The sequence below is a fragment of the Sinocyclocheilus anshuiensis genome, unplaced genomic scaffold (assembly GCF_001515605.1).
Source record: "Sinocyclocheilus anshuiensis isolate Anshui unplaced genomic scaffold, SAMN03320099.WGS_v1.1 scaffold337, whole genome shotgun sequence".
Lineage (NCBI taxonomy): Eukaryota > Metazoa > Chordata > Actinopteri > Cypriniformes > Cyprinidae > Sinocyclocheilus > Sinocyclocheilus anshuiensis.
Genome location: NW_015537968.1, coordinates 103,729 through 129,735, shown reverse-complemented (window position 1 = coordinate 129,735; position 26,007 = coordinate 103,729). Strand labels below are relative to the sequence as shown.

General features: G+C 36.6%; 2 protein-coding genes and 1 pseudogene across 3 annotated transcripts in view; all 3 read left to right on the top strand.

The window, feature by feature from the left end:
* Nucleotides 1-5,785, top strand: part of LOC107668137 (histidine N-acetyltransferase-like) — a 16,520-nt gene extending 10,735 nt beyond the window's left edge. The window contains exons 2-4 of the mRNA XM_016459930.1: nt 2,739-2,962; nt 3,959-4,183; nt 4,287-5,785. Of these exons, the coding sequence (XP_016315416.1) occupies nt 2,747-2,962; nt 3,959-4,183; nt 4,287-4,853 (1,008 nt within the window). The 5' untranslated portion in view covers nt 2,739-2,746 and the 3' untranslated portion in view covers nt 4,854-5,785. The remainder of the gene's footprint in view (nt 1-2,738; nt 2,963-3,958; nt 4,184-4,286) is intronic.
* Nucleotides 5,786-5,929: 144 nt separating this feature from the next.
* On the top strand, nt 5,930-20,134 carry LOC107668155 (uncharacterized). 2 transcript variants are annotated; one of them, XM_016459953.1, is made up of 6 exons: nt 5,930-6,853; nt 7,244-7,291; nt 18,185-18,550; nt 18,630-18,762; nt 18,930-18,978; nt 19,586-20,134. In XM_016459953.1, exons 1-6 carry the CDS (start codon nt 6,772-6,774, stop codon nt 19,826-19,828), a joined length of 921 nt encoding a protein of 306 aa, XP_016315439.1. In that variant the 5' UTR covers nt 5,930-6,771; the 3' UTR covers nt 19,829-20,134. The 2 variants fall into 2 exon arrangements, with proteins under 2 accessions (XP_016315439.1, XP_016315446.1); XM_016459960.1 differs by lacking the exons at nt 5,930-6,853; nt 7,244-7,291 and adding an exon at nt 16,799-17,132.
* A 2,694-nt stretch (nt 20,135-22,828) lies between these two features.
* On the top strand, nt 22,829-25,792 carry LOC107668147 (histidine N-acetyltransferase-like; annotated as a pseudogene).
* The last annotated feature ends 215 nt before the right edge of the window (nt 25,793-26,007 follow it).

Here is a 26,007-nt window from a genome sequence, read left to right as displayed (position 1 = left end):
GCATCCGTGCAAACCACAGCATGCCTGGAGACCTGCTCCAGGGGCACTCCTGCCCGGAGGAACGCAAGGTCTGACCACGGGGTGAAGGTTTGGCGGCAGGCCGGTGTAACTTGGACCCGGAAAGTGCCACGTTGCCACGCCCACCTCGGGACTCGTCCATGGAGCCATTGCTGCAGCGGTCTCATATGGAGCAGCCCCAGCGGCGTGACTGCCACCGTAGCTGCCATATGCCCCAGGAGCCTTTGAAACTGTTTCAGTGGGACCGCCGTCCTGCTCTTGATCATATTCAGGCAGTTCAACACCAACTGAGCACGTCCCTGCATGAGGCGTGCTCGACCGAATCCAACTCCATACCAAGAAAATCCCTTTTTAACCCAGCATTTTTTAGAGTGTAGGCATGAATCGTCGACCGAAAATGTGTGCAGGTCCCCTACCCTCTTGATGGAGCTAGTATGAGCCAGTCGTCGAGGTAGTTGAGAATGTGAATGCCCTGCTCTCTCAGGGGAACAAGGGCTGCCTTTGCAACTTTCGTGAAGATACAGGTCAGGACCTTGTACTAATATGCTCGTCCTTCGAATGCGAACCGCAGCAATGGTCTGTGGTGTGGAAGGATCAACACATAAAAGTATGCGTCCTCCAGGTCGATCGCTGCAAACCAATCTCGGGGACAGATGCACCCGAAGATGCGTTTCTGCGTCAATATCTTGAACGGAAACCGGTGAAGGGCCCGTTTCAAGACACGCAGGTCCAAGATCGGTCGTAACCCACCGCCTTTCTTGGGTAGAATGAAGTAGGAGCTGTAAAACCCCGTCTTCATATCGGCTGGAGGGACTGGCTCTATCACATCCTTCGTCAGTAGGACTGTGATCTCCGCAGGCACCAGGTAGCCAGGCACCCAGACACCGTACAAGGGGGAGGGAGAGGTGCATTCACCATCCCCCAAAGAGCAGTTCCCTCTCTCCCGGGGTTGCCCGTCCCGAGGCCTCTTGCTCTTCCACTCACCGCCATGTTTGAAGGGGCCTGGACGGGCGGGGCGGCCTGCCTACGCCTAGCTCCACGGCGCCACTTGCTCGAGGCTGCTGCGGATGCGGCGCAGGAGCGGGGGTGGACGCAGGGGGCCACCCTCGGCGATGAGCAGGCTGGGGCGCTGCGGACGGGTGGAGGCAGCAGCTGCCCGCCGGGGCAGGACATGTTGGATCGCCTCAGTCTGCTCCTGTGCAGCCGGGAACTGTCCACCCTTGTGCAGGTCCCTCAGTGCTTTAGCCTGAAGAACCTGCAGTAACACAGTAGCGTGTAAGACGGAGGCAGCTTCTCCACAGGCCACATAAGCATCGCCGGACAGACCAGACGAGTACCTACAGACCCGGGAGGGGAGGCATGGTTTGCCTGCCAGGTGGAGGCGGTATCAGGACACAACTGCTTCGCAATCGACCGCTCCACCGGGGGGACCCCCGTATACCGCCTAGCTGCACCACCGTCAAGAGCGTTGAGGGAGGAAGAGTTAGCAGGTCGGTTTCCGGCAGAAAAAACCTGGTAAGCCCCCTCATGCACCTCCGGGAAGAATGGCACCCGTGCAGGGCACTGAGAACCAGCCCCCCCGAAGAACCAACCGTCCAACCATGAGGGCTCGGGACACGGTGGAGATTTCCACTCGAGCCCTACCCTCACGGCGGCCCGGGAAAGCATAGCCGTCATTTCCGGATCCGATTCAGGCATTGCTACAGTCCCAGAGGGCAGCAGCACAGCCGAATCTTCCTCTCCAGAAAGCTCCGGCTCACCCTCCGATGCAGCGATCGACATCCGATACTGCTGGTACTCTCCTTGTAGAGGGCCCAACACGTTCCTTTGGCAGCTCAACTGGTTACGGAGTGCAAGAAGAGCGATGGTCCACCGAGGGTTGGTTCCCTGGAGGGTTTGCCATCACTGTTACCCTCAGACACGGCAAACCACTACCGCTGAAGCGCCGTACCGCCAACACCAAGAGCTCCAAAGAGCGCGCTGAACTCGTTCAGTCTTCTTCTCTCAGTAGAGTAGTCAGGAGCAAAACGATGTGATCGCTCGGCTCCGAAGCGGAAAGCTGGTATGCGTTGCACCAGCTGCCTTTTTATGCTCATGCTGTGATGAGCGGCAGCTGGATGTAATCATCGCATGCCAATGTGCATTGGCTCATTTAGTTTACACTCGAAGTGGATTGGTCTCTCTAAGCGAGATCCCAATTCGTCGGTCACCGACGTGACGTTGAGAGTGACCGACTGAAAGGGAACCGGGCTAATATGGTTAACTTCCTGGTTCTAGTAAGAACTCTAGCTGCTGCATTTTGGACGAGCTGGAGTTTGTTTTTTAAGCGTGCAGAGCAGTCACCCAATAAAGCATTAATCTATCACACATCAGAGGTGTCATTCTTTACATACTTTCTCAAATGCTGCGATCCAAAACAGTGAATGTAATCACCATTCATGCAAAAGTTCGCTTCAAGACTGACCACACTGCTGGTGTGATCTTATCGCTAGCACACCCTGAGCATGTGTAAGTTATTTTTCTTATCAGCAGGGCATATCGACATAATTTTTTTCAAATCGGCTGATGCCGATGTTTACATTTTAAGCCTTTATCGTCCAATTCCGATAATGTTCCGATAAAATCGTGCAGGAAATAACGTCTACAAAGGGTGCTTTTTGGGTCACAGATCAAGTTGAAATCTCAATGTAAATCTCTTTCCATGATTGACTGTGCTGCAGCGCTAAGGATGAAGATTGAAAACAGCCTGCCTTGCTCTCAGCTCCCTGAGGCCCCTCCTCAGACCGGGCTGCATTTTACAGTGGCAACGGAGGAGGACTTTGATGACATCATGGCCATGAGCAAGGATATCTATGGCGGCCTGGACTATCTGCCCTCCCGCTATCAAGCCTGGCTGCAAGAGAGCAACCGCACTGTCATTTTGGCTCGTAAGCAAGGCAAAGTGGTAAGAAAGTGGATATGAGGAGCTTATTGTAATGCATGTTCCATCCTCATTGCTTTTAAGTTATACTTTACCAAAAATGAAAATCAAATGTAAATAAAGTCCATGTGACTTTATTTTGGGCAAACCATGTAAAGAACATACAGGATATTTGAACAATATCCTGTCCACATCATGCAAAAGAGCAAAGACATCACACCGTCTTAGGAACACTCTTTACATAAACCAACTCACACCTCTTTCAAATGGCTTAAGAATGTTAAAAATGTAAAAAATAAATAAAAAAAAGTTTAAAATGGCTTTGCACTGATGTTGTACTAGGACTTTAATAATAATAATAATACCTATAATAAAAATATAACATGTTTTTATAATTAGATAAAAAAAAAATTATAACTAATTTTTTACAGTTATATAAAAATAAAGACAAATATATTACTTTTGTACTATTACAAATGTACTGTAAAAAAAAAAAAGGAATGGTCATATTTATTTATTTTTATTCATGAATAATATTTGTGTCTTAATTTCTTTACTTTCAAGGGTGAACCATCAAGCTTTTATTTTGGCAGAAAACTACTGAGAGACTTTTAAGTTTCTGTGTTTAGTTTGATCATTTCAAAATGATTATTTAAGTTTCTAGGTAAGTTTTTAGGTTGATCATTACAAAACTACCAAAATGCAGAATACTTCTGTCCACAAACATATTGGAAATTATGCAAATGTGAAAAAGTGAACCTGGTGCACGTTTGGCAAATGCACGTAGTGAGTGACTTGCACTTGAAAAAAATCGAGACACTGAGAATACCAGATCGTGCATAGGTGTAAATGAACACAATTTTGTGATGTGATAAACGCACTAAGCCATATCACGATATCAGTTTTATTTTGATTAATTGTGCAGCCCAAAATGAAACTGACAGAAATTACAAAAGAGCTCCATGAAACTCTCTTTCTATCTTAGAAATAATTCGCTTTTTATGCAACTACATTTTCCAGATTGCACTGGAGTCAGTGTGTGTTATTGATGATGGCGAGACCATGCTGGTGGAAGGGCTTCGTGTTGCCCCCCAGGAGAGGGGGAAAGGTGTGGCAGGGGTACTTCTTCGGTTTTGCTCTCAATTGGTTAAGTCCAAGTACCCTGACGTTAAAGTCAGCAGGCTGACAAGAGATGACCAGCTGGGGCCAAAAGACTTCCAGAAGTACCGGCTCATCACCAAACAGGTAAGAACCATTTACAATAAAATATGAACATTTTGTTCAGATCTTGAATTAAAACAGCTAAAGCCACATTGTCTTCATTCTGCCACCTAATTAAAATATGAAGGGAATCCTCCTGGTGCGCTTCCGTGCTGAAGACCTAAAATTATGCCTTGCTGATCTTGGGCCTAATATCACTGTAGCAGGGGAGGGTCTGTCCACCACAAACTTCCCGGTCCGTTTGGAGCCAGCAGAAGTGCATCAGCTCTTCCTAAGCGGTGTTCTAATGCATGGTGTCCTTCCCAATGCCACCATCGTTCAAGATTGGCAGCCCTTCAAGCCTCTGCCTAGCAACATGGCCATCCTGCTGAAGAAGGATATTGATTGGATGGTTGATGATGCCAGGCGCCCAACCATGGCCAGCTTGTGCACCTTCCCATTCCGTGTGCCAATCGGTGATGACTGGTGCTACCTCAACATCGACATGTTTGGTAAAGACCTGACGCTGGCCATACAACAGCTGTTGTGCCACCTGAGGTGCCACACTGGCACTCTGAAGGGTCACGTTATGTGTCAGGTGTTCCTAGAGCCTGCGCTGTGGAAGCCTATGGCTGATTTTTTTAGGGAAACCCTTAAAGTGGAGCTGGTGAAGGAGTACACAGAGCAGTGTGTCGTGGAGTCTGATGTCGTTTAGTCGAGGAGCATCAGAAACACCTTCCCTTAAAATTAGACACCAAACCTACATAAACGTAAGGAATTTGAATATCTCCATCAAATTTGGCAACTAAAAAAAAACACCTAATATATCTACTATAAAGGGACGAAAAAAACTTCAGTTCTATTCCGCTTAATGAAAATGCTCTCATAGGATTTAATTTATTTTAACAACAATTAATAAAAAAAGGCATGTAAGTGAACAAACTAGAATAAAAGTAGTAGACGCTTGTTTAGGTTACTTAATTTATTTCCATATGCAGTACTGTAAACGGTGGCGCTGAATGGACAGGGACTGGAAAAGAGGGAAGCAGTTTCAGATTATATAAAATAGGGACCCAAATTGTTCCAGGCCCTTTCATTTCTGTCAGCATCACTGACAGTGAAAGCATATTTACTCATGCTGAGTTGAAAAGAAAACTGCACAAACTTTAGGGCACTTTATGAAAAAAAAAGGGGTCTCACTTTAGTGTCTGTTGTTTTTTCAGAATGTGGCACTGTAGCTGCTAGAGTATTTAGAGGGAAAAACAACATTTCTAGGACTTTATAACAGGCTGCCCATGTGCAGACCGAAATGGTCTTTAAAGGCAGTTTTAATTAACCTGAAAATACTAAAAATTTCCACATGGGAAAAATGTAATTTCAGACTTTCTAATATGCTCCTTGAAAAATTAGTAATAATTCCTCTAAAGGTATCAAATGATAAATGTCTGGCTAAGAACTTGCTTATACATTTAGATTACAGTCTCAAGTTTTTGCTTTAAGTACTTGAACCTGTTTGTTAAAATGACGTTCTATCAGTATTTGTACCTAACTGTAGAAGCGCAATTGTAATAATACGCTGGAATATTGCTAGAAGTACATACAGTTAGATATGATTCATAACTAATAATGAAACAGACATGTATAATTGTTTTTAATTATATAAATTGACTGTTTGACAGGATCACATTTAAATACAAAAGGAAATATAATTAGGGATACATACGATATATATATATATATATATATATATATATATATATATATAGGTATATAAAGTAAATTTTTAAATGTTGTTATAGTTCATTAAAAATAATTTAGTTTATAATTTAATTGAGACATCACTATGTAGTGATTTTGTTACATCATATACATATGATTCAGAAGATACATGATCTTAAGGAAATTCCTCCAAATCCGGTGCTCCAATTACAAAAAAAAAAAAAAAGAAGGAGAAAAAAAGAAGAAAATCTTTAGCTGACTTAGTGTGATTCACCCATGGAATCAGGAAAATGAATTAGGACAATTGGAAACCTTAGCAAAACAAGAGACAACTGCTCATCTCTATGAAGAGTTTTTGAATTTTTTGAACCGACATTTTGAAGTTAAAAGACAGACACAATCTGTCAGTGGAAAAGAATGGAGGAAATCAACATAACGAAGAAGATACAGGACACATCATCTCCTTCTGATGGCCTGAAGTGAAGAAAGTAAAGTGAAATATAACCAAGATGGATAAAGAAGAACAGAAAAGGCCTTTAGACATCTTTATAACCATATTTAATTCCTTTGCCCCAAACCCAGATTTCACGTCACCTTTTCACTGAAGCACTGTGTCAGAATGAGAGAGAGACACAGTCCACACGAGCAAATGCATCATTCTTTGTTTCTTAAATGGTTACATTTCTGGTACTAATTAGGAGGTTCAATGGAACAAAAGTTCAATTAGTTTAATAGGAAACATATATATTGAAATATAACTTATAGTTTAAGAACTCACGGAGTCCACTCACAATTTGTCATACAGATTTTAATCTAAATCTGTATCCACTAAACTAAAACCAAGAATTGTATTATTTTTTACTAATTATGTGTTTGGTTTGACTTCATTTGGTGGACTTATTTTGTGCTCTTGTATGAACTCTCAACATCCACTGACGAAAAGGAGGCCTCCTCTCCTCCTTCATTTGGACAGCTGCATGTGGGACTTGTATTGCGGTCAGTATTTATAAATGGTAAACAGGCTGTCTTTTTTTGATTGATCTGAAAGTCAAGGCATTTTACAGATTATTAACTCTAATTCTAATGACAGTTTATTTCATTTGTGTAGGTGTACATATATAAATGTATATGTTTGTTTGGAAGGGGCATGCTTTGAAAAGGGACTCTTTGTTCAAATTCTTTCATGGCTGAAATCTCAAAATCCTTTATGTCTGCCATGTGCTTTCAAGAGGAAATCAGTTTAAAAATAGATAGTTGTGAAGCGCAAGGAAAATGAATGCTTCAGGTTCCCATGATAATTACATTTTCTCAAATTAAAACAATGTCTGTTAGAGTCAAGCGTCCCTGATATGCTATTATTAATTTGTCTTTTTCTCCTCTCTAAAGCACTCGTCAAAATGAGACATGATGGATTAAAGACCCAAAAAATGTATGGTATGTGTTTATGTTGTACATAGCGCAGTGCATTTAGATTTAAGTCTTATTCACTCACTAGCCTCTATATTTAGCTGTTACATTTGGTAATCCAGTAATCATTTAAGAATATTTCTCTTTTATTTATTGTTCCTATCTTTCAGCTCCACCTTTTAGCACGTTGGATGTCTAATGGCCTTTCTGAGTATTTGTGAATTGTGCAGGAGTTTGTAACTCTATATTTTACACAGGTCCTAGTGCCAGGGCCACGAGACTATAAACGATTAGAGGCATGTGACCACCTGATGGTGAAGAGATGTAAAGGATATGTTACCCCTTGTTTCGCTGGCACACAAGGACTGAACTTTAAACCCATTTCTTTCAATTATGAAGTGGCTTTTCACTTTCTTTTTCTGGAATGGAAAAATATGCTAGGGGCTATGCTAGGAATAGGTGGCGAGGAGAGGACATAATCCAGATCAAGTTACGGCTCTAAAAATGAGTAAACATTCATTTTGTATTGTAAAGATGACAACAGTTAGACTTGGAATTATTTAGAGCACTGTACATGTGACCAAAAAGGGAAATCGTCTTTAGCAAGAGAGGCCTTGTATTCGTAATTAGCGGCAACCCACTGTTTAGGAGGACAACATAGATAGACCAACCTAGACCAGGATATCTGTGTTTTCCATGCTCTGGTTTATCAGACTCGGCACTAAAGTAATACCTTGAGTGCTAAGTCATATGAAAGCAAATATATACTCAGACACTTGTTATCTTGTGTGACTTTGGGCTAGTTAAAGTTTCAGGGCTCTGAGTAAGTGAAACTGGATCTCGAGAGTGTCATCTTGCATAGAACAAGGGTTCGCCCCAGACTCCCTTTACCTTCCACCTGATCCCCGTCAGTTTGACACATGGAAAGATTGAGCAGGAGAGGTTCAAATAAGAAGGCTGGGTTCCAGCCTTGTCATATGCCACGCTGCTCAGTACCTATTCCTGATTTTTATGTTGTTTATTTCACGATGGCATCTTTTGTTTTTCATTTTCGTGACTGCTTTGTAATGTTTATGAAGGGCTTTATGTGTATTAGAATCAGCTGTGTATTGTGTTTTGTGAACGAAGGGAAAACCACCAGGGAGATTTTTTAATTTTTTATTCCAAGTCACTATCCGAACGTTAAAAAACTTAACTGAAAGCCTTATCCAGGTGATATCAGTTGAATTGCTGATTTGCACTATCAGAGCTTCAACTCTGCTTTTCCCTTTGTTTTTTCCATAGAAAAAAACATATACTGTCTATACACAGATGCTTCTGAAATGACTAAATCACACAGGTATTTTCACCTGTGGTGCACTAAGCTATTTTGTTACATTTAATCTGCAAATCTAATGCAGTATTTGGAGGTAAAATGCAACTAGATCCCAATGCAAATTGTATTTTATCTCACGCCATGTCAGAATCCTCCAAATCCGATTGGATTAACCATTCATCTAGCTGTTCTGATGTGCTGCACTTTATACTGTAGATATGTAGATATTCCAAAGCACAGTGGGGATCTTCATAAAACATCAATGTGGGTTGCTGTAACAGTCATGGTCATTCAGTGGATCATGCTATATATATATTTTTTTTTTTTGTAATCAGAATAGGAGCATGGGCCTATCTGCGTAATGTTTTTAAATTCAAGGATATTTTTCGTGGTGTGCTTCTGACTTTATAGACGTAATAAAGTTCCTGCTTAATGACCATTGTCTGAAAAACCCACACTGTACCTGTCTGAAACAGCTGATGGACATATTTACCACTATCAGCAAAACAGGGACCATGATTTCTACAGACCTCAAGAAGGTGGTGGTTTGAATGTCCATGCCATCCATTCTCTTGATGCAGCAGTGGCTGTTGAGTTTGTTTTCACTCAAGTCTTCCCATTAGCCCTAGATACAAACTGGGTGTCATTTTTTGTGTGTTTGTGCAGAATATTTGAAAATAACCTATGATGGGAAACTAATGCTTATAAATGAGATTTCTAAAAAAAAAAAAAAAAACTGTCAATCAAGAGGGTTAACAGTTTCAATGCTATAAAGGCATTTTGATTACATAAATAGTTTTCCTTTTTTAAAGATTTTTTTTTATTACCCAATATGACTGCTTATTCTCAAGCAGTGATGTGACAGCTAATGGAAAATATTTTAATATTTTGTTACCTTTGTCTGTTCATTTTTTCAGAGATTGTGAGAGATGCAGAACTATTTTAAATACAGTCATTTTTGAAAAACCTTATAATCCATGAGAGGTTTTTGAAATGTGCATGTTGTGTGAGTGGGTGGGGAAGGGCTTTACAATGAGCATGTGACTAGATTTACACTGAGCACAAAGACCCTGTACTAATTCGTTGACATTTAGAACCTGTCAAATTGGAATTGGTGATAACTGACAAATTAATTTTTAAACAAAGTCTAGACAGGTTATTTAAAAATCGTAGGGGTAAACTTTTTTCCTCTTCTTTTTTAGCCATGATATACATTTTTAGAGATTATAGGCTATACATAGTTAATTGTATAAAGGGATTAAAAAATCTGATCACTGATCATTTTGTTTCCTCTTTTTGCTTGCGGTATTTTGTTGGAATTGTGTGCATCTCTATATACCTATTTCTTTGTATATTTAACAAATAACTCGGCTTGAATATTTTATTATACAATATATATTTAAAAATGTTTCCAAAACTAGAAACTGTCACTTCTTAAAATCAACATTACAGCCGCGGTCATTATGTGTAGACAGTGGTTTAACTAAAAAAAATGTAATGTGCTATTATTTATGCTAGTATTGCTATTTTATGTAGTTTTTTTTCTTCTTTCTTCCTTTTTTATAGTTTTTTCTTTTTCTTGTTCTTCTTTCTTCCGTTGTTTTTGTTTTTATTTAGTACATTGTTAAATTGAGTACAAATCCTGGCTGGTACACTCGTTTTCAGAAATTATTTACAAAATTCATTTCATTCCCTATTCTTTGAATTTAATTCATTCAATTTATTTTTAAATTTGCCTTTACTAAATGTTAAATGTACCAATGAATGTTAGTAGGAAATTGTAAATGGTTGGATGATCCAGAATGATCACCCAGGATGATCCAGAATCAGTTTAAAGTGTGACTAGGCATATGGTATGAAGTAACCTTATCTTATTTAAGTAACAGATATGCCACTGGCCATGAAGTCTATGTGCTTTGTTGCATGTTTTTTTTTTTTTTTTCTGTAACATTAAACAATATGTAAATAATTTATGTAAAAATCTAGATAACATCTAAAGTCAGAGCTTTGTCTCTGTTGTCAAGTGTGACGAATAATTCTATTTATAGTTTCCCAAAGATCACATTGAATGCAGTAGAAATCCAGATGAACCCCATGGAAACACAACTGTCATGTTTACATTCTGCCATTTAAAAAAAGCCCAAAACCGTAAGCTCAAGAGACACAGTCTTTGACAAGACCCAACATGTTGAAATTCTGTATATCACTCATTGAGATCCTTGGAATTTTCGGAGCTTAAAAACAGCTCGGTTTTTATGACTGCAACATGTGATGGAAAACAGAGTCACTGCAGTCTTTTTGAGTTTCTTGGTTAATGTCAACCTTTTGTTGTGTTTTTGTATTACTTTTCCTTGTGCATAACCATTTCATATTTTTAACATGTTGTTTGTCATTATCATTGTAACACCGTAAGCATAATGAGCTCTATTTTTTTTCTTTGTTTCATGGTTTTTTTTTTTTTTTCTGTAACATTAAACAATATGTAAATAATTTATGTAAAAATCTAGATAACATCTAAAGTCAGAGCTTTGTCTCTGTTGTCAAGTGTGACGAATAATTCTATTTATAGTTTCCCAAAGATCACATTGAATGCAGTAGAAATCCAGATGAACCCCATGGAAACACAACTGTCATGTTTACATTCTGCCATTTAAAAAAAGCCCAAAACCGTAAGCTCAAGAGACACAGTCTTTGACAAGACCCAACATGTTGAAATTCTGTATATCACTCATTGAGATCCTTGGAATTTTCGGAGCTTAAAAACAGCTCGGTTTTTATGACTGCAACATGTGATGGAAAACAGAGTCACTGCAGTCTTTTTGAGTTTCTTGGTTAATGTCAACCTTTTGTTGTGTTTTTGTATTACTTTTCCTTGTGCATAACCATTTCATATTTTTAACATGTTGTTTGTCATTATCATTGTAACACCGTAAGCATAATGAGCTCTATTATTAATGGCAACAGATGTAATGCAGTAATTCTTTTGCAAGAATGAAAATATGGCAGATAACAAATGGCATTATATGAAGACCTGTGACTAATATTTTGTTGATCAAATGAATTTGTAAAAGGACTGGTGAGGTTAAAGCCACTTGCTGTAGTTGCAATGCAGTATCAGGATGAACAAAATGTATCTAAATAGCATAGTTTAGATGTTATTCGCTAAGTGATGTTTTGAATTGATGTATTAGAATAATTGTTTTATTTTCCAAATTGTTAATCAAAACTTAGTGTTAGAGATATTTGTGTGTGTGTTTACCTAACTGTATATTGTACTGTTTAGCAATAAACAAACTAACAAACAAAAAAGAAAAAAAGAGAGAAAAAAACTAAAACAACCTTTAAACAAACAAGGCATATATTGAATTCAAAAGCGTTGAGAAAAAAAAAGGAAGTGAATGTTGTTGCCAATGCTAATTTGTAGTTATTCTGAAAAAAGTGAGAGCCGTACATTAGTTTTTTTAAAATATGCATCACAACATGTATTATCAGAATGCTGAGCAGATGCTTTCAAGTGACCTACACATTACACAAATAACGTTACAGACAAATACCAGGACAAGCAGCTGACTTTACACAATGCTTGCCAAGCTAGGCCTTAGTCACCAAGAAGAAACTCCTTACAACTGCAGGTATAATAAAACTTCCCTAATTACTTTAACTTCTAGCCAAGATGCTTGGTAAGAGGCTACTAATTAGATTTAAGATTGTTAAGTGTGATTAGTTTCTTTCCATAAGGATTGATGGGGTTTTTAAATCTTGGATAAGCTATTATTTTATTGATGGACTCAAAAATCAACCCTTGCAACATATAAACCCTGTGCTGCACCGTGACAGTATATTAACCACTTCAAAATACTACTATTATGCATATCCACTTTTATCCATTAAACGCTTGCACCATTATATTATGGAGAACACATGCACTGCCAGCACATAATGTAAAACATTTTGGCTTAGTAAGCAAAAAACATGCAGCTACAGGGAAGAGCGCTATAGCATAAAATAAGTGAATCAAACACAGTGCTACGAAGCAAGGGTAAATGTGCATATATCAGGCAATGACAAATGGAGAATGTGAGAAGCTTCTTTGCTGAACTATGCTGACATGAGAAGCAGCTGTCACTGCAGCCTCACATTACTGACCTCTAGTATTCTACTGCTGCACAAGAACAATACATTGTCTTATAGATGACATTATGAGCATTTCTAAATAAACATAGGAAAATGGGAATGTCTCAAATGTGTGGTAAAAACGGTGGCAGCCTACTTTAGACAGAAAATGAGAGATGGGCAGCTGCTAAAGATAGGTTTGTGGAATTAAACCCATGCCACCTGTTCTTGGATTACAGTGAATATTTCAGAAATGCATTGCACTCTAATTCAGATAAGTAAATCAGAGGTGAGATTAAATACAATGAGTCTAGAATGCTGACATCACGACTTGTGTTTTGGGGCTTTTATACATGGTTGCTTTTGGAGGAGTGACATTTGTGAAGTGATGATTTAATCACCTTTATTAATGTTTGCAATTTTATGATGAAGAGAAACGAGAACATATATTTGATTTGCTTTATGAATTAAGTGTGCCACATAAAATTACGGTGAGGAAGTCTCATTGTGGTACGAAAAAGAAACATCTACCCTTTCTGTTTTTATGGTTGTAATTATAACTTTTCCTCCAAAACATTAATGAGGTGTTCAATTCAAAATATAACCATAATGTTGGACCTTCATAACACTAAATGTGGTGGGATTACTCAGTTAAAAAATATATATTGTGATATGAGATGGTACTGCGTGTACTAACTTGTACTAAAAAAAAAATGAATACAGTTCTTGACAATTTCCTTTTGTGAGTTATATAATGGCAATGGCCTAGACAACATCAGAGTGGAATTTACCCAAAGTCTATTTCTTGCAATGCAGAGCTATAGAGGGGGATGGGAAGCACAGTGTATTGCAGTGTAGAAGAGGTCTGCAGTTAAAAAGGAGACAGCAGAAGTCTTACAGTGCGGTCCAATGCAGTGCTTTTTAATTTCACATTATGCTGACAGTGGTTAGAAAGTCTGTCGCAACCCATCATTTAAAGCAGAAGTATTGTGTGGGAGTAAATGGTCAGTTATGTACTGCATAATATATATATTTACAACAACATATCTGCAATAAATAGTGTTAGTTAGCATATGATCACATGCCACACACAGTGCTTAAACCTCTATGTACACCTGTCCATCTGACAGATGGGAATGGGGGAGGGGTGGAGAAAGAAAGAGATGGTAGGAGAGAAAATGGGTCAGAGGAAAAAGCAGAGGATACAGAAAAAGGACGCACATGTCTAATAAAAATAAAAAGGAAAATAATCAAGCAGACTGGATTTAAGAACAAAGCACAAAGCCACTGGGGGACGTCGACTATGTTCATTCTAGATGTTATTTTAAACCCATACACTACAAGACAACAAAATCAGATGAATCACAATCACGTAGCTATGAATCTTAAAAGCATTGTGAATATACATGAAAACAATATCAGAGTGCCCAAAACATCTTTCTGAATGTGTCTGTGTAAATGAATGTACCCAGGTCTTCCTGATCCTCAGGTCTTCCTTCAAATCTTTCTATGGTATAGACAATCGGGTTCCAAAGATTTTTTTCCAAAAGCTTTGAATAGTCTTTAAGAGGAGCAGATGTTAATGGCTCATAAATAACTCAAATGGATTTGTTGAGGGTCAGAACGGGGCAGAGGCTTGTGTGTAAATGACTGTGTGTGTCTCTGTGGAAGAAAGCAGAAGAGAGAGAGAGAAAGTGAGCAACAGAGCACATGGTGTGGACTGAGTGTAAATTAGGCCCAAGGCCATTTATAGGAGAAAAGGGAAGGTGGCTGTATAGCAAAAGAACAGAGTGACCTACACATTCACTAAATGACCTGCTAGGAAGATTGCTTTTCTTGCTGGAAATTGTGCATGGTCTAAGCATTGTCTTATGAGCTTAATTTACATATTGGTAACTTTTAAATAAACTGGGAAATACATATGTATGTGTATAGTTGATCCTAAGATAGTTACTTATTTATTTTGAGTAAGCAAACAAGACTCACAGATAATGTTTGAATAAAAGGCAATCCAGTATTCATCTGAAAAAACGTGTTTCGTTTATGAATGAACTGCGTTTTTAAACGAATCTAGTGAGTCAGTGATTCATGATTACCCATTCATAAATACTGTCACTTGCTTCATTCCTGAATGAATCAGCCGTTCGAATGAATCAATTGAATGAATGATTCAGTGATAAAATCAGTGACTTGTCGCCACCTGCTGGCGGATTTAGTTTCATTTTTTAAGTATCTTTTTAGTTCTTTAAATCATTTAATATTTCTATATTCAACATTTTTTAAAACATTAATCTTAACATGAATTTATGGATTTAATTGCACTCATGCCACCTCTGATCCTCATTAAATGTCTGAAAATACACCTACAAGCCACTTTTGTGTTCTTCTGTGCTACCTCTGTACAGATTCATTTTAATACTGATTTCATTTGATTAGTAACTTATTCTTCTTATTCTACTTGTTCTTATTCTATGGTTTTTCTAGAATTTTTTAAAAAGCTTATAAAATAAAAATGTTAAAAAATTTGACATAAAAGATGACACTTTTAATAAAGATAGAAAAATGCCATTACAAAGGTAAAAATGCAAAATTCTACTGTAAATCACTTTAAGGAGTCAAATATCACCTCGTAATGGGAAGGCTATTTTTTTATCAAATTTTGGTGCTCCTAAATTTTTGACTGCTCCTAAATTTTTTAAGTTAGGAGCACAAGCGCTCCTAAAAAGAAAAATAAGCGTAGAGCCCTGATTTTTACAGTGTTATAGTATTGCTACAAAATAAAATTGTTCTACAGTTCTTAATGTCTAATCCAATCATTTCCATATACCTGCTTTTTCTCATTTCCTTTTAACTTTTTCTTTTTCTGGTGATAATTAGTTTTGGCAAGGTGTCTTATTTTCACCTACAATGTAATAACAGTGATAACGTTAAACAAAAACTTGAAAAATATAAGTTAATGTTATCGCATTGGACTAAAACTTTTTTTTTGTATTTTCCCCCCACCTTTTTAGTCTTTTTCTTCCCAGTCAAATACTGGATCAAATACTGGATTCAATATATGACCCTGAACCACAAAACCAGTCTTAAGTCGCTTGGGTATATTTGTAGCAATAGCCAAAAATACATTGTATGGGTCAGAATGATTGATTTTTCTTTTATGCCAAAAATCATTAGGATATTAAGTAAAGATCATGTTCCATGAAGATATTTTGTAAATAGAAAATATATTAAAACTTAATTTTTGATTAGTAATATGCATTGCTAAGAACTTCATTTGGACAACTTTTTTTTGCACCCTCAGATTCCAGATTTTCAAATAGTTGTATCTCGGACAAATATTGTCCTATCCTAACTTATTTATTCAGCTTTCAGATGATGTATAAATCTCAATTTCGAAAAATTGACCCTTATGATTGGTTTTGTGGTCAACAAGGCCTAATCAATCATTTTAAAAAAGAAATACAAAACCTGTGCTAACTAAAAGAAAACATTACGTTGACAAAAAATCCAAGATTTGGTGATAATAAAGCATAATGAGAGATTTACAAACAAATTTTAAAAGGCCAGTTAATTTTGACCAGGAATATCAAAGTAGCTGAAGGATTTTCAGCGAAGCACAAGAGTAAATGATAATACTAAATGATATTAAACATTAAAAGGAACCTCTTTATGGTTTGGTGTTAATGTAGGTGTACTGTCAGTCTTACAAACAGGGCTGTGGGGATCATAAGACAAAATGTGGTTGGCAAGCACTGCTCTAGAATGACAACACAGCCCTAGCTTGAAGTTTGTGTGTGTGTGCGTCTGGTCATCTCAGTTGTCGCCTTGTAGTAAAATTCGTTAAACTCCTGGCTTAGCAATATATCACTTACAGTTGAAGTAAGGCATCATTACATTGTGAATTAAAGCTCCTCTCAGAATAAAAGGCGATGCATTTTCCATTAACATATTTGCTGGATGTTTCCACTGATTTGGCCAGCCTTTGCAGTTTCCATTAAATTATTCCATTTCCTCAAGACATAAAAAGTTACCACAGTTTTTGCATATTCATTTTTAAATATCAAATAATACACTACTAGCCTTACTAGTTAAACTTATAAATACTGTTAAACTTGAGGTGACAGCCGTTTCTGGGTAAAAAGACATGCTTGGTGGAAACTCCCACATGTTCAAGCATCATTTCCTTCTTAGAGACATCAAAGATCTGACTGAGTTGGCAATAAAAGTAAAAGAAAAAAAAGAAAGACAAAAAGTCTTATTCAGATTAGCTGATGGTAAGACTGACAGGTAGAAAGGTCTAGCGTGAACTCAGTACAACAACACAAAAAAGAAAAAACAGACAGGAAACAGGCGGAAGAGAAAGCCTATGTTGGTTTAGCTCGACAATCATGAGCAGCAACTTTCTTTGCACTCTTCTCATCCTTGCCTTCCTGGAATCAGGTAAGTGTATATTGTGTGAAATAACTAAAACACATTTTCATATTTGTGCATTTAAAAAAGGCACATGGACAACCAAAAAGTCTGTGGTTATTAGTTCGAGCAGACAATGCGAAAAAATGTTATGCATTTGGAAAAAGAACAGTGAAAGCCATGGAATGACAAAAATGATTCTATGGTAAATGAAGACATCATGTATCAAAGTGTTTTCAAAAAGTGACAGCAAGCAAATGCTCACAAAAGCATAAACCAACGCCTTCACATGCACTGCTGACTGCTGTCTGACTAACTGCATTTTCACTGATAACATCTTACATAAACAAATGATTGATCACTTGGTTATAATATTACTTAACATAGTATTATACCTTTTCATTAATGGGTTGCTTTTGTAGCATAATTTATTTTTATCCTGTGATTCACTTTTAGAATTTACTTTTAAAATTCACAGTGATTCATTTATTATGATCTGACAATTGATTTTGCACTGATTTTTTTGTCAAAGATTAACAACACTGTACAAAACAACTTAGATTTTTCTAAGTTGTAAATAAAATGTGTAGATTATTAGTATATTTTACAAGAAAATACTATTTCAGTTTTTCAAATCAGCTCCAATGCAATTACTGTTTCTTTGTAATTTTACTGTTTCTTTGTTTGTAAAAATTTTCTTCACCATTTTTTTTAACCTGTAGAGCGAGTTGAATTTTTTGCTTCTTAACACAGCTTGTATTGAATTGTAGTTTCAGCATGCGTCATTAGCTGCTCTCTCTAAAGCATCTTTGAGGGCAGTAAATAGCGGCAACCACTTCTGAGACTAAATATAAAACAAAAGGTTCCATAATAACTTCAGATGTTTAAAGAAGGCAATGCATTATTCTTTTCAGTAAATAACAAGTTTATATTCATAAAGATTTACTGGTAATAAAAATTTTTTTTTGTCAGTAACAACACTAAACAAACTTTCTACTAAGCATAATTCAATATTTTTAGGATTATGTCTCAGTGATCCTTGTAATATCTCTGTGAATGTTTTCATTTGTGTTCTTTAACAGGCAAATCAAAGAGTGGTGTATCTATCAGTCACAGTCGAGATGGATATGGCCAGAACATTACCTGTGTCCTCTCAGGGGACGAAAATATGACACAAATCAATTGGGAGATGCTAAGAGGCCCGAATCGCACCAAACTGGGCACGTTTCACCCACATTTTGGAATTTACGTAATGCAAGAATATAAGCCTAAAGTGAAGATCCAGAACAAACGGACTCCTTATCCATCATCATCCCTTCTCATTAAAGTAGTATCAAATGAGAGCGTGCAAATCTGTTGTGCGTTCATAACATTTCCTTCGGGTAAACTTGAGCAGTGCACTGATATCAGTAAGAAAGATGTCAGTATCAACACGTCTATGATAAAAGGTAAAACTTACACATGTAGTCGTATACATACCTTGCCATTCCTTTGGGACTCACTTGGTGCTTTTTTTTTATTTTTTAGATTTTACATATGTGGAACAAGAACCAAGGCTGGGATTATTTGGACGTTTGGGTGCAATGATCATTGGAACTATTCTTTCCCTTTTTATCCTGACCATCCTATTCTACTTATGCAGAAAAAACAGCTGTAGAAGGTAGAGGTCACATCTTACATATATTTTTACACAAAACAATAAAAGACTAATATTTCTATACTTATATATTTAAGACCAAAACAAAGCAAAACCCTGTATATTAAACACTTTAAAACTGATTTACAAAACAATCGAAGATAAAAATCATGGGAAATTTGACCTTGCAGGAGGAAGTCCTTTGAAATACGAACATACTTGACAGACTTACCGGCTGAGGTAAGACTTTACAGCTATACAGAATAAATTTAAATAAATGATACATTTTTAAAAATCTAATGAATAAATTCAATGAGTTAATGTTTCTGTCATTAAAATGAGTAAGGTTAATAATGAACTATTCTTCTAAATAGAAATTCTGACATGCAGATTTGAAGGGCTCATTCCACACCATTCTATAATTATAAATGCTAAATGTGACTATTTACAAAAAGCATCAACATCAGTTACAGCTGAAATGGAAACTGCAGTGTAAAAGTGTGATAAGTGCGGTATAGTGAATCTTTAACTGTGCCATTTCCTTTCAATCTCAGATGCACTTTAATATAGTAAGTGATTGCATTTAAGGTATCAGTTTCCTGTTATTTTCTAAAGACTGTGTGTGGTTGTGGTTAAAGTTTGAGTGCTGCCAATTCTCATTACCCTTGTTTGCAGCAACATTATGAAATAGACAGTATATATTGTTTTAACAAATTTTAATAACGATAATAAAACCATTGTTAAATATATATATATATTTTTTTTATTGTTTGTTCGTATATAGTTTATATTGCATATTTTAATAACAATAATAAAATCATCGTAAAATGTAAATCCCTCATTTTAGACATTTGCTGAAGAATCAGTTGATGTACCAACTTCTCAAAGTTCTCCAAATGGCTTTGACCCCTCAAAACTTTATGCCAAGATCAAAAAAGACCTTTTCTATGGCCGGCTGTGGAAGTCTTACCAAGGCCAACCCAAATCATGGACACAAGGTACCATGACTGATCAAGGACATGTTTATCACTTATTATTACCGCAGAGAAATGTGGAGGGCAGCCCTTTGAGGCCAGATACAACAGAATGATTACATTTTAGTAGTTTATAGTTTCCAGTCTTTCCAGTGCGATTGAGAGGAATCTCGTCATTTTTGTGTAATGTAAACTAGCTTAAAGCAGATTGCAATGCATTATGTAAAGAAAAGAATGAATTAATAGTTTGAACTAATATGAAAATAAATTAATTCATATTTTGTTTTCAGGTTAAGATAAATGTTTCTAACACTGAATAAACTTATAAATAAACGTTTATGTGAGAATCTAACAGACATGCAAGTCTCAAGTCTTTTGTCATGAGTCAAGTCTTTCAAGGCCAAATCTCAAATAATGTTGAATAATTTCTATATGCTGCAAGTTAGTTTTATGAACTTTGTCAATTAATTTAGATTTATAATTTCTAAGTATCTCCTTGTTCATCAAATCATGCTTATCTAAAACTATATGAAGTTTTGCTTAAATAAATTGATCATTTTACCATTTCAACCATGCATTTATGGTATATTCAATTGTTTCATTGTCCAAGTTGGCAAAAGAAAGAGAGAATGAAATAACACTAAACTAATTTTTCTTTTTCTTTTTGTAAATCTGTTCTGCCTATCTTACCGTTTATGATCAGCGATATTTAGCTATTGCATGGGACAAGAAAATGGTATGCACTTCCGTTATCTAGCTAGCATAAACTCCTTTTAAACATGCTTTTTCTTCATCGAGGCCTATTAGACAAAACGGCAATGTCGCCTTCCACCCACTTGGTGGGGCCACGATACTGTTTTTGAGAAGGAAATCTTCTTGGAAATGGCTTCGTGTCCTATTTCAAAGAAGGCAAATGTGTTTATTATTTAAATTATTTTTTAATGTTCTCGAAACGTCTCATAGATTCCTGTGCCCACTATATCGAGCTTCACTCTAATATGTTTAGATAATTACTGACATACGATTAAAGTTGCCATGCTTTACTTGTTAGCTAACCAAAAGAAAGATGTTCAGTCTGTGTAAAGGCTGGACATGTGAAACAGTTTTAAAAGACTGCAAGAGTTTAAAGTCCATGTTCGACTACTACTAAGGCGGTGTCATCGAGGAACGGTATTGAGGTATTGAGATTATGTACAGGAGCAATAAAAACTACACCAATTACAGCACTACAGGTTGAAATGGGGGAAATGTAATTAGAAACGAGAAGGGTACACTTATCAGTCAATTATTGGGTTAATCTACAAGGCCATAGTCAAGAGCATCCAACACTAGATACTTTAAAGCCCTGTTGGGAAAAAGAAAGGAGGAAAATTAAAAGCTTTGGATGGACAGTGACACAGAAAGCAACAGAACTTGAAGTTAATCAGTTAAATGTTAGTCCAGCTGTACCGCTACCAGTAATAAAACCTTGGCTACTTTCAGATGCTACAGTAGATTTTACATTGTTAGAACAGAAAAATAAGGGTAAGGAATGTAATTTATATAATGTGCAGACATATATTAATGAGTACTACAGCTATGTTCAGATCTACACAGATGCATCAAAGAGTTTAGACAATAAGGTAGGAGTAGCGTTTACTGTTCCAGAATTTCATTTATCAGTAAGGAAAAGGATCATGAGTTATCTGTTTATACAGGGGAAATGATTGCACTATTATTAGCAATACAGTGGATAGAAGAGATAATACCTTTGAAATCAGTTATTCGTTCAGATTCATGTTCATCATTGGCTAGTACAGTACAGCTAGTATCATTACAGTACAGTCACTCGGAAAGTAGACCAGACATTTTAATGGAAATAATGCAAACGTTATATAGAATTCAAATGATGGGGATTACAGTAGTATTTGTATGGGTGCCGGCGCATATCCAAGGAAATGAAATTGCAGATAAAGAAGCAAAACAAGCAGTTAAAAACAACGACATTAACTTAATTGTTAATCTAAGTAAGAATGAAATCAAGAGTATTATTAAGAAAAGACTGAAAGAAAGGTGGCAAAAACAATGGGATAAGGAGAAAAAAGGTCGGTGGTTTTACAGAATTCAAAGGAAAGTGGGAGAGATGAGAAGTGCAGGGAAAAACAGGAGAGATGAGATAGTAATATCGAGGATGAGATTTGGACACACAAGATTAAATAGTACACTTTTTAAAATGGGTAAACATGATACGGGAAGGTGTGAATTTTGAGGACAAGAAGAAACATTGGAACATGTTATACTGTACTGTCAGAAATACGAGACTGAAAGAAGGATTCTAATGCAAAATGTAGAAAAAATAAAATGGCAATTTACACTGAGATATTACAAAATAAGTCAAGGAATGAATGCCATAGTTTTATTTTTCATTACCTCAAAATAACTCATTTGTGGGAGAGAATATAAAAAAGGGGGGGGTGGGGGGGATGTAAGTCATTTTGATCCACACTCCATACCAGTTGGTGGCGGAAATACACCATTTTGTTGTTTGTCAACCGCCAATAAAATTTCAAGAAGAAAGTCCATGTTCGGCCGAGTGGAAACTTGTCACATCCTGACTGTGGTGGTCTGGAATTCAGCGTCAAAATCACACGACTGTCGATACAGTACGTCACACGGTAAGTCCTGCAGACTCAAACAACAAAATCTTCTGCACAGTTTTTAGTAAAAAAAAAAAAAGTTATTTCAGGCCAGTGTTGCTTGTAAACTTATTTTTGCCAAGCTTTGCTTATATTGTGTTTTTGAAAGTATGACTGTAGCTGCATTTCAGCAGTCAAGTTATTAAGTGGTTAACGTGACCAGACCACATGATCATAGCAAGACCACTTTGTTTCCTCTTAGTAGACTGTCATCCAGACTAAAATTATATGAAGTTTTTGTTGATAGATAATGCTATCCACAGTACTATCATTAAATGGTCTCATAAATTGTTACTACATAGGCTAAGTAGATTACATCTGCATTTGTTTGCAATATTTAATCATTTCAATCATTTCAATCAATTAAAATTAATTTTAATATAATATTATGTATTTTTATGTTTTTATATATAATATAATGTTGTTGTTTTAACCTGATTTTTGTTTTTGGAACTAGACTCAAAAAAACTGTTTTACAATCCACAGTTAACCTGTGCAGAAGTAACAATGGATTCACATTGTGTGGGTGAAATTGATGGACTGACCTTCTGTCTGGCCAAACCAGAGGATTACGATGACGTGATGGCCATATCACAAGACATATATGGTGGCAACGATTACCTTCCTCATCGCTATCACTCCTGGATGACTGAGCCAGGAAGAGTGGTTATTATAGCACGGAGAGGTAGGAAGCTGGTAAGAGATACAAGAGTGAAAAGGTTTGACAGATCTCATGTGTTTTCTGATTTTAGTTTTAAACTCAGCCAGAAGCTATGAGGAAATATGAATAGTCTTTGTTTAACTGCAAGATTGTGTTACATTTATTTTTCAGTGCTATCTTGATTTTAGCAAGTAGACACACACTTTGTCATAAACATATTTTATTATATAGGATGTTTAAGAAATTAACAATAATGCTTGTTTATTTGGTAATATAAACTTGCATGCTATCGAGGCACATATAAAACATTTGAAATGTTAATATTACATTAACATTTAACATCATGTTTTATAATTAATGGGCTACTCAGATCACTAACTCTTATGATAAGAAAAAGTTCATTGGTAAAATAAGTTATGATGTGTCTATTGAGAAATGCCATGCTTGCAGTTCTCAGAAAGACAACATTTTAACTTGGCTGAAATGAACCACATCAATGAGTGTATTCTCTGCTGTGCACATAATTGATTGACTCATGAGTCATGACCCATATACTTGAATGCAGTATTTGACATTTATACCACTGGACAGTTTCGCTCTTCATATACTCACAGTCTAGGGTGGTAAATAAGACCAGCATCATTGCAATTGTTTGTTACTATCATTTCACTAGTATTATATTGTACTGTTGCACACTAGTGAACCCCTACTGGCTGCCCTAAAGCACCATTAAGCTACTAGGGGCACTTTTGCACATTGGCTTTTGTAACTTAACTAGCATATTGAATATTAAGAAAAATAGACCACTTTTACTCTTATTGTTAACTAACAGTACTTCATAAATAGTATTTTAATATACTATTAATCTCAAAGATGAAGGACAATTGATTCCTCATGATTTGATATATGAGGCAATGTTTTTAGTCAGTTACTCCTACAGCTTCCAGACAATATGCTATGCTGCTTGATGTTGCAAACTAGTATTTGTTGTCATATTATTTCAATTTGCTATCGCAATCATAAACACACTAGTATTTTACTATTTTGCAATAATTATTCCTGTGTGCCTTTAGGTGGCTCTGGAGTCAGGCTTGGTTGTTGATGGAGGTGAAACTGTAATAGTTGAGGGATTAAGAGCGTGTCCAAAGGAAAGGGGCTGTTGTCTGGCTGGAGTGATCCAGAGATTTGTTGATGGCTACATAAAGAAGGTCTACCCTAATGTGAAGACCAAGCGCCTTACCAGAGGAGATGACCCAGGGCCCGAAAAACTGCACAAGTTCACACTTCTGGCCTGATGGGTGAGTTAAAACTCGAAAAGTGTGTTCTATACATGAACATTATTTAATGTATTATGAAACAAACATTAATTAACAATAAACAATAGTATATTTATAAATGACCACTACCCTAAATAAATAACTTTTTTTCATTGTTAGGTCATGATACCCAATTTATTAACAAATGCAAGCAAATCGAATCTTATTGCAAAATATTAAATACATAAAATGGAAAACGTGTTGTATCAATCATACTTTCATCATATTTTTCTTTTAATATGTTCTAAATAAGCTGCAAAAGAAACTTTAGACTTCAATATTAATTTAAAAATGTTTGAAATCAAAATACTGTGTAATCTGCATTTTGTATCTCTTCTTACTTTATATTGTTATTTTTGATAGTTGTTTTAAATTAATTATGCACTCCATTAATGTTTATTCTTTTTTCTTGACTCCTTCTCACTACCCTTTGATCCATACCACTAATAGTAATAGTAATGCCACTAATATTAACAGTAATATTTATCTCCGTTTTCTCTTTCTGTCCAGGCCGTTCTCTCTCTACGGGGGGATTCTGAAGGTTTTAATAGCTTTGTCTCAGGTCTGAAGGAAAAACTGGTTGTGTCAGATGAGTCCAACAGCAGCCGTCCTTTAGTGCCAGTAAAGGACTTGGATGCTCTTAAGGCCTTTCTATTTGATTCCGATTTGTCATCCAGACTTCAGCTTCCAGGGGGCGCTATCATCCAGGACTGGTAGCCCTTGAAACTCATGGAGAGTAACCTTGACATCTTGGCAAGGCGAAACCTAACATGGTTTGTAGATGGTTCCGGTGGGAAACCCCTGTTCATGAGCTTCCACACACCTCCCTATCCTATTCCGTATAACGGAGGGTCTCTACGCTTTAATATCGACCTGTATGGGACGGAGACTTCTTTAGCAAAGAAGGCACTATCAACTCACCTGAACAGTGTGAAAAGTGAGATTCAAGGCTTGGTTTTGGTTTATATTTATATGCATCAGACTCTATCAAAAGATTTAAAGCGGTTTTGCGAGGGCCATGACACGGTGAAGCAGTTCCAGAATTTCTGGGAGCAGCTGTTTTTGGAAAAAGAGCCATAATGACATCTAAAGAGGATAGAGAGGAAAAAAAGATGCCAGCGATAAAGAAAGATAAAATTTTTGGGTGATTGAAGTTGTATTAGCCAAAAATTGAGTTGTCAACTTTGCTTAAACAAACTATTTGTTCAACAAATTAAATCAGTTTAAGATACTGTACAACAATATTGTAGCACTTTTGTAATTTGTGTCTGAGTGAAACAAGGCACAGTGAAACAAACTCTGTGAACTCATTACTTAACAGATGTTGATGTCAGAAACATGAAGCATGTATTTGTTCCTCCATGCCTCATGAGTACAGGATGATTTATGAATAGAAAGTTTGAAATGAAAAGCACTTTAAACTGACTGTTTTAAGAATTTAATGTTTAATAAAATAAATTGAAAGGATGGCTTTTTATCAATGCTGAAAACAGTTGTGTTGGTTAATATGTTTGTAGAAAAAAAAAAAAGCGCCGTAAAAAAAAAAAAAAAAGCTCCTGCAATTAGTTATAACAACATACAATTTGTTGATGACTTTAATGTCAAACTTAACAAAACTAAAGGTAATGAAACCTCAATTAACT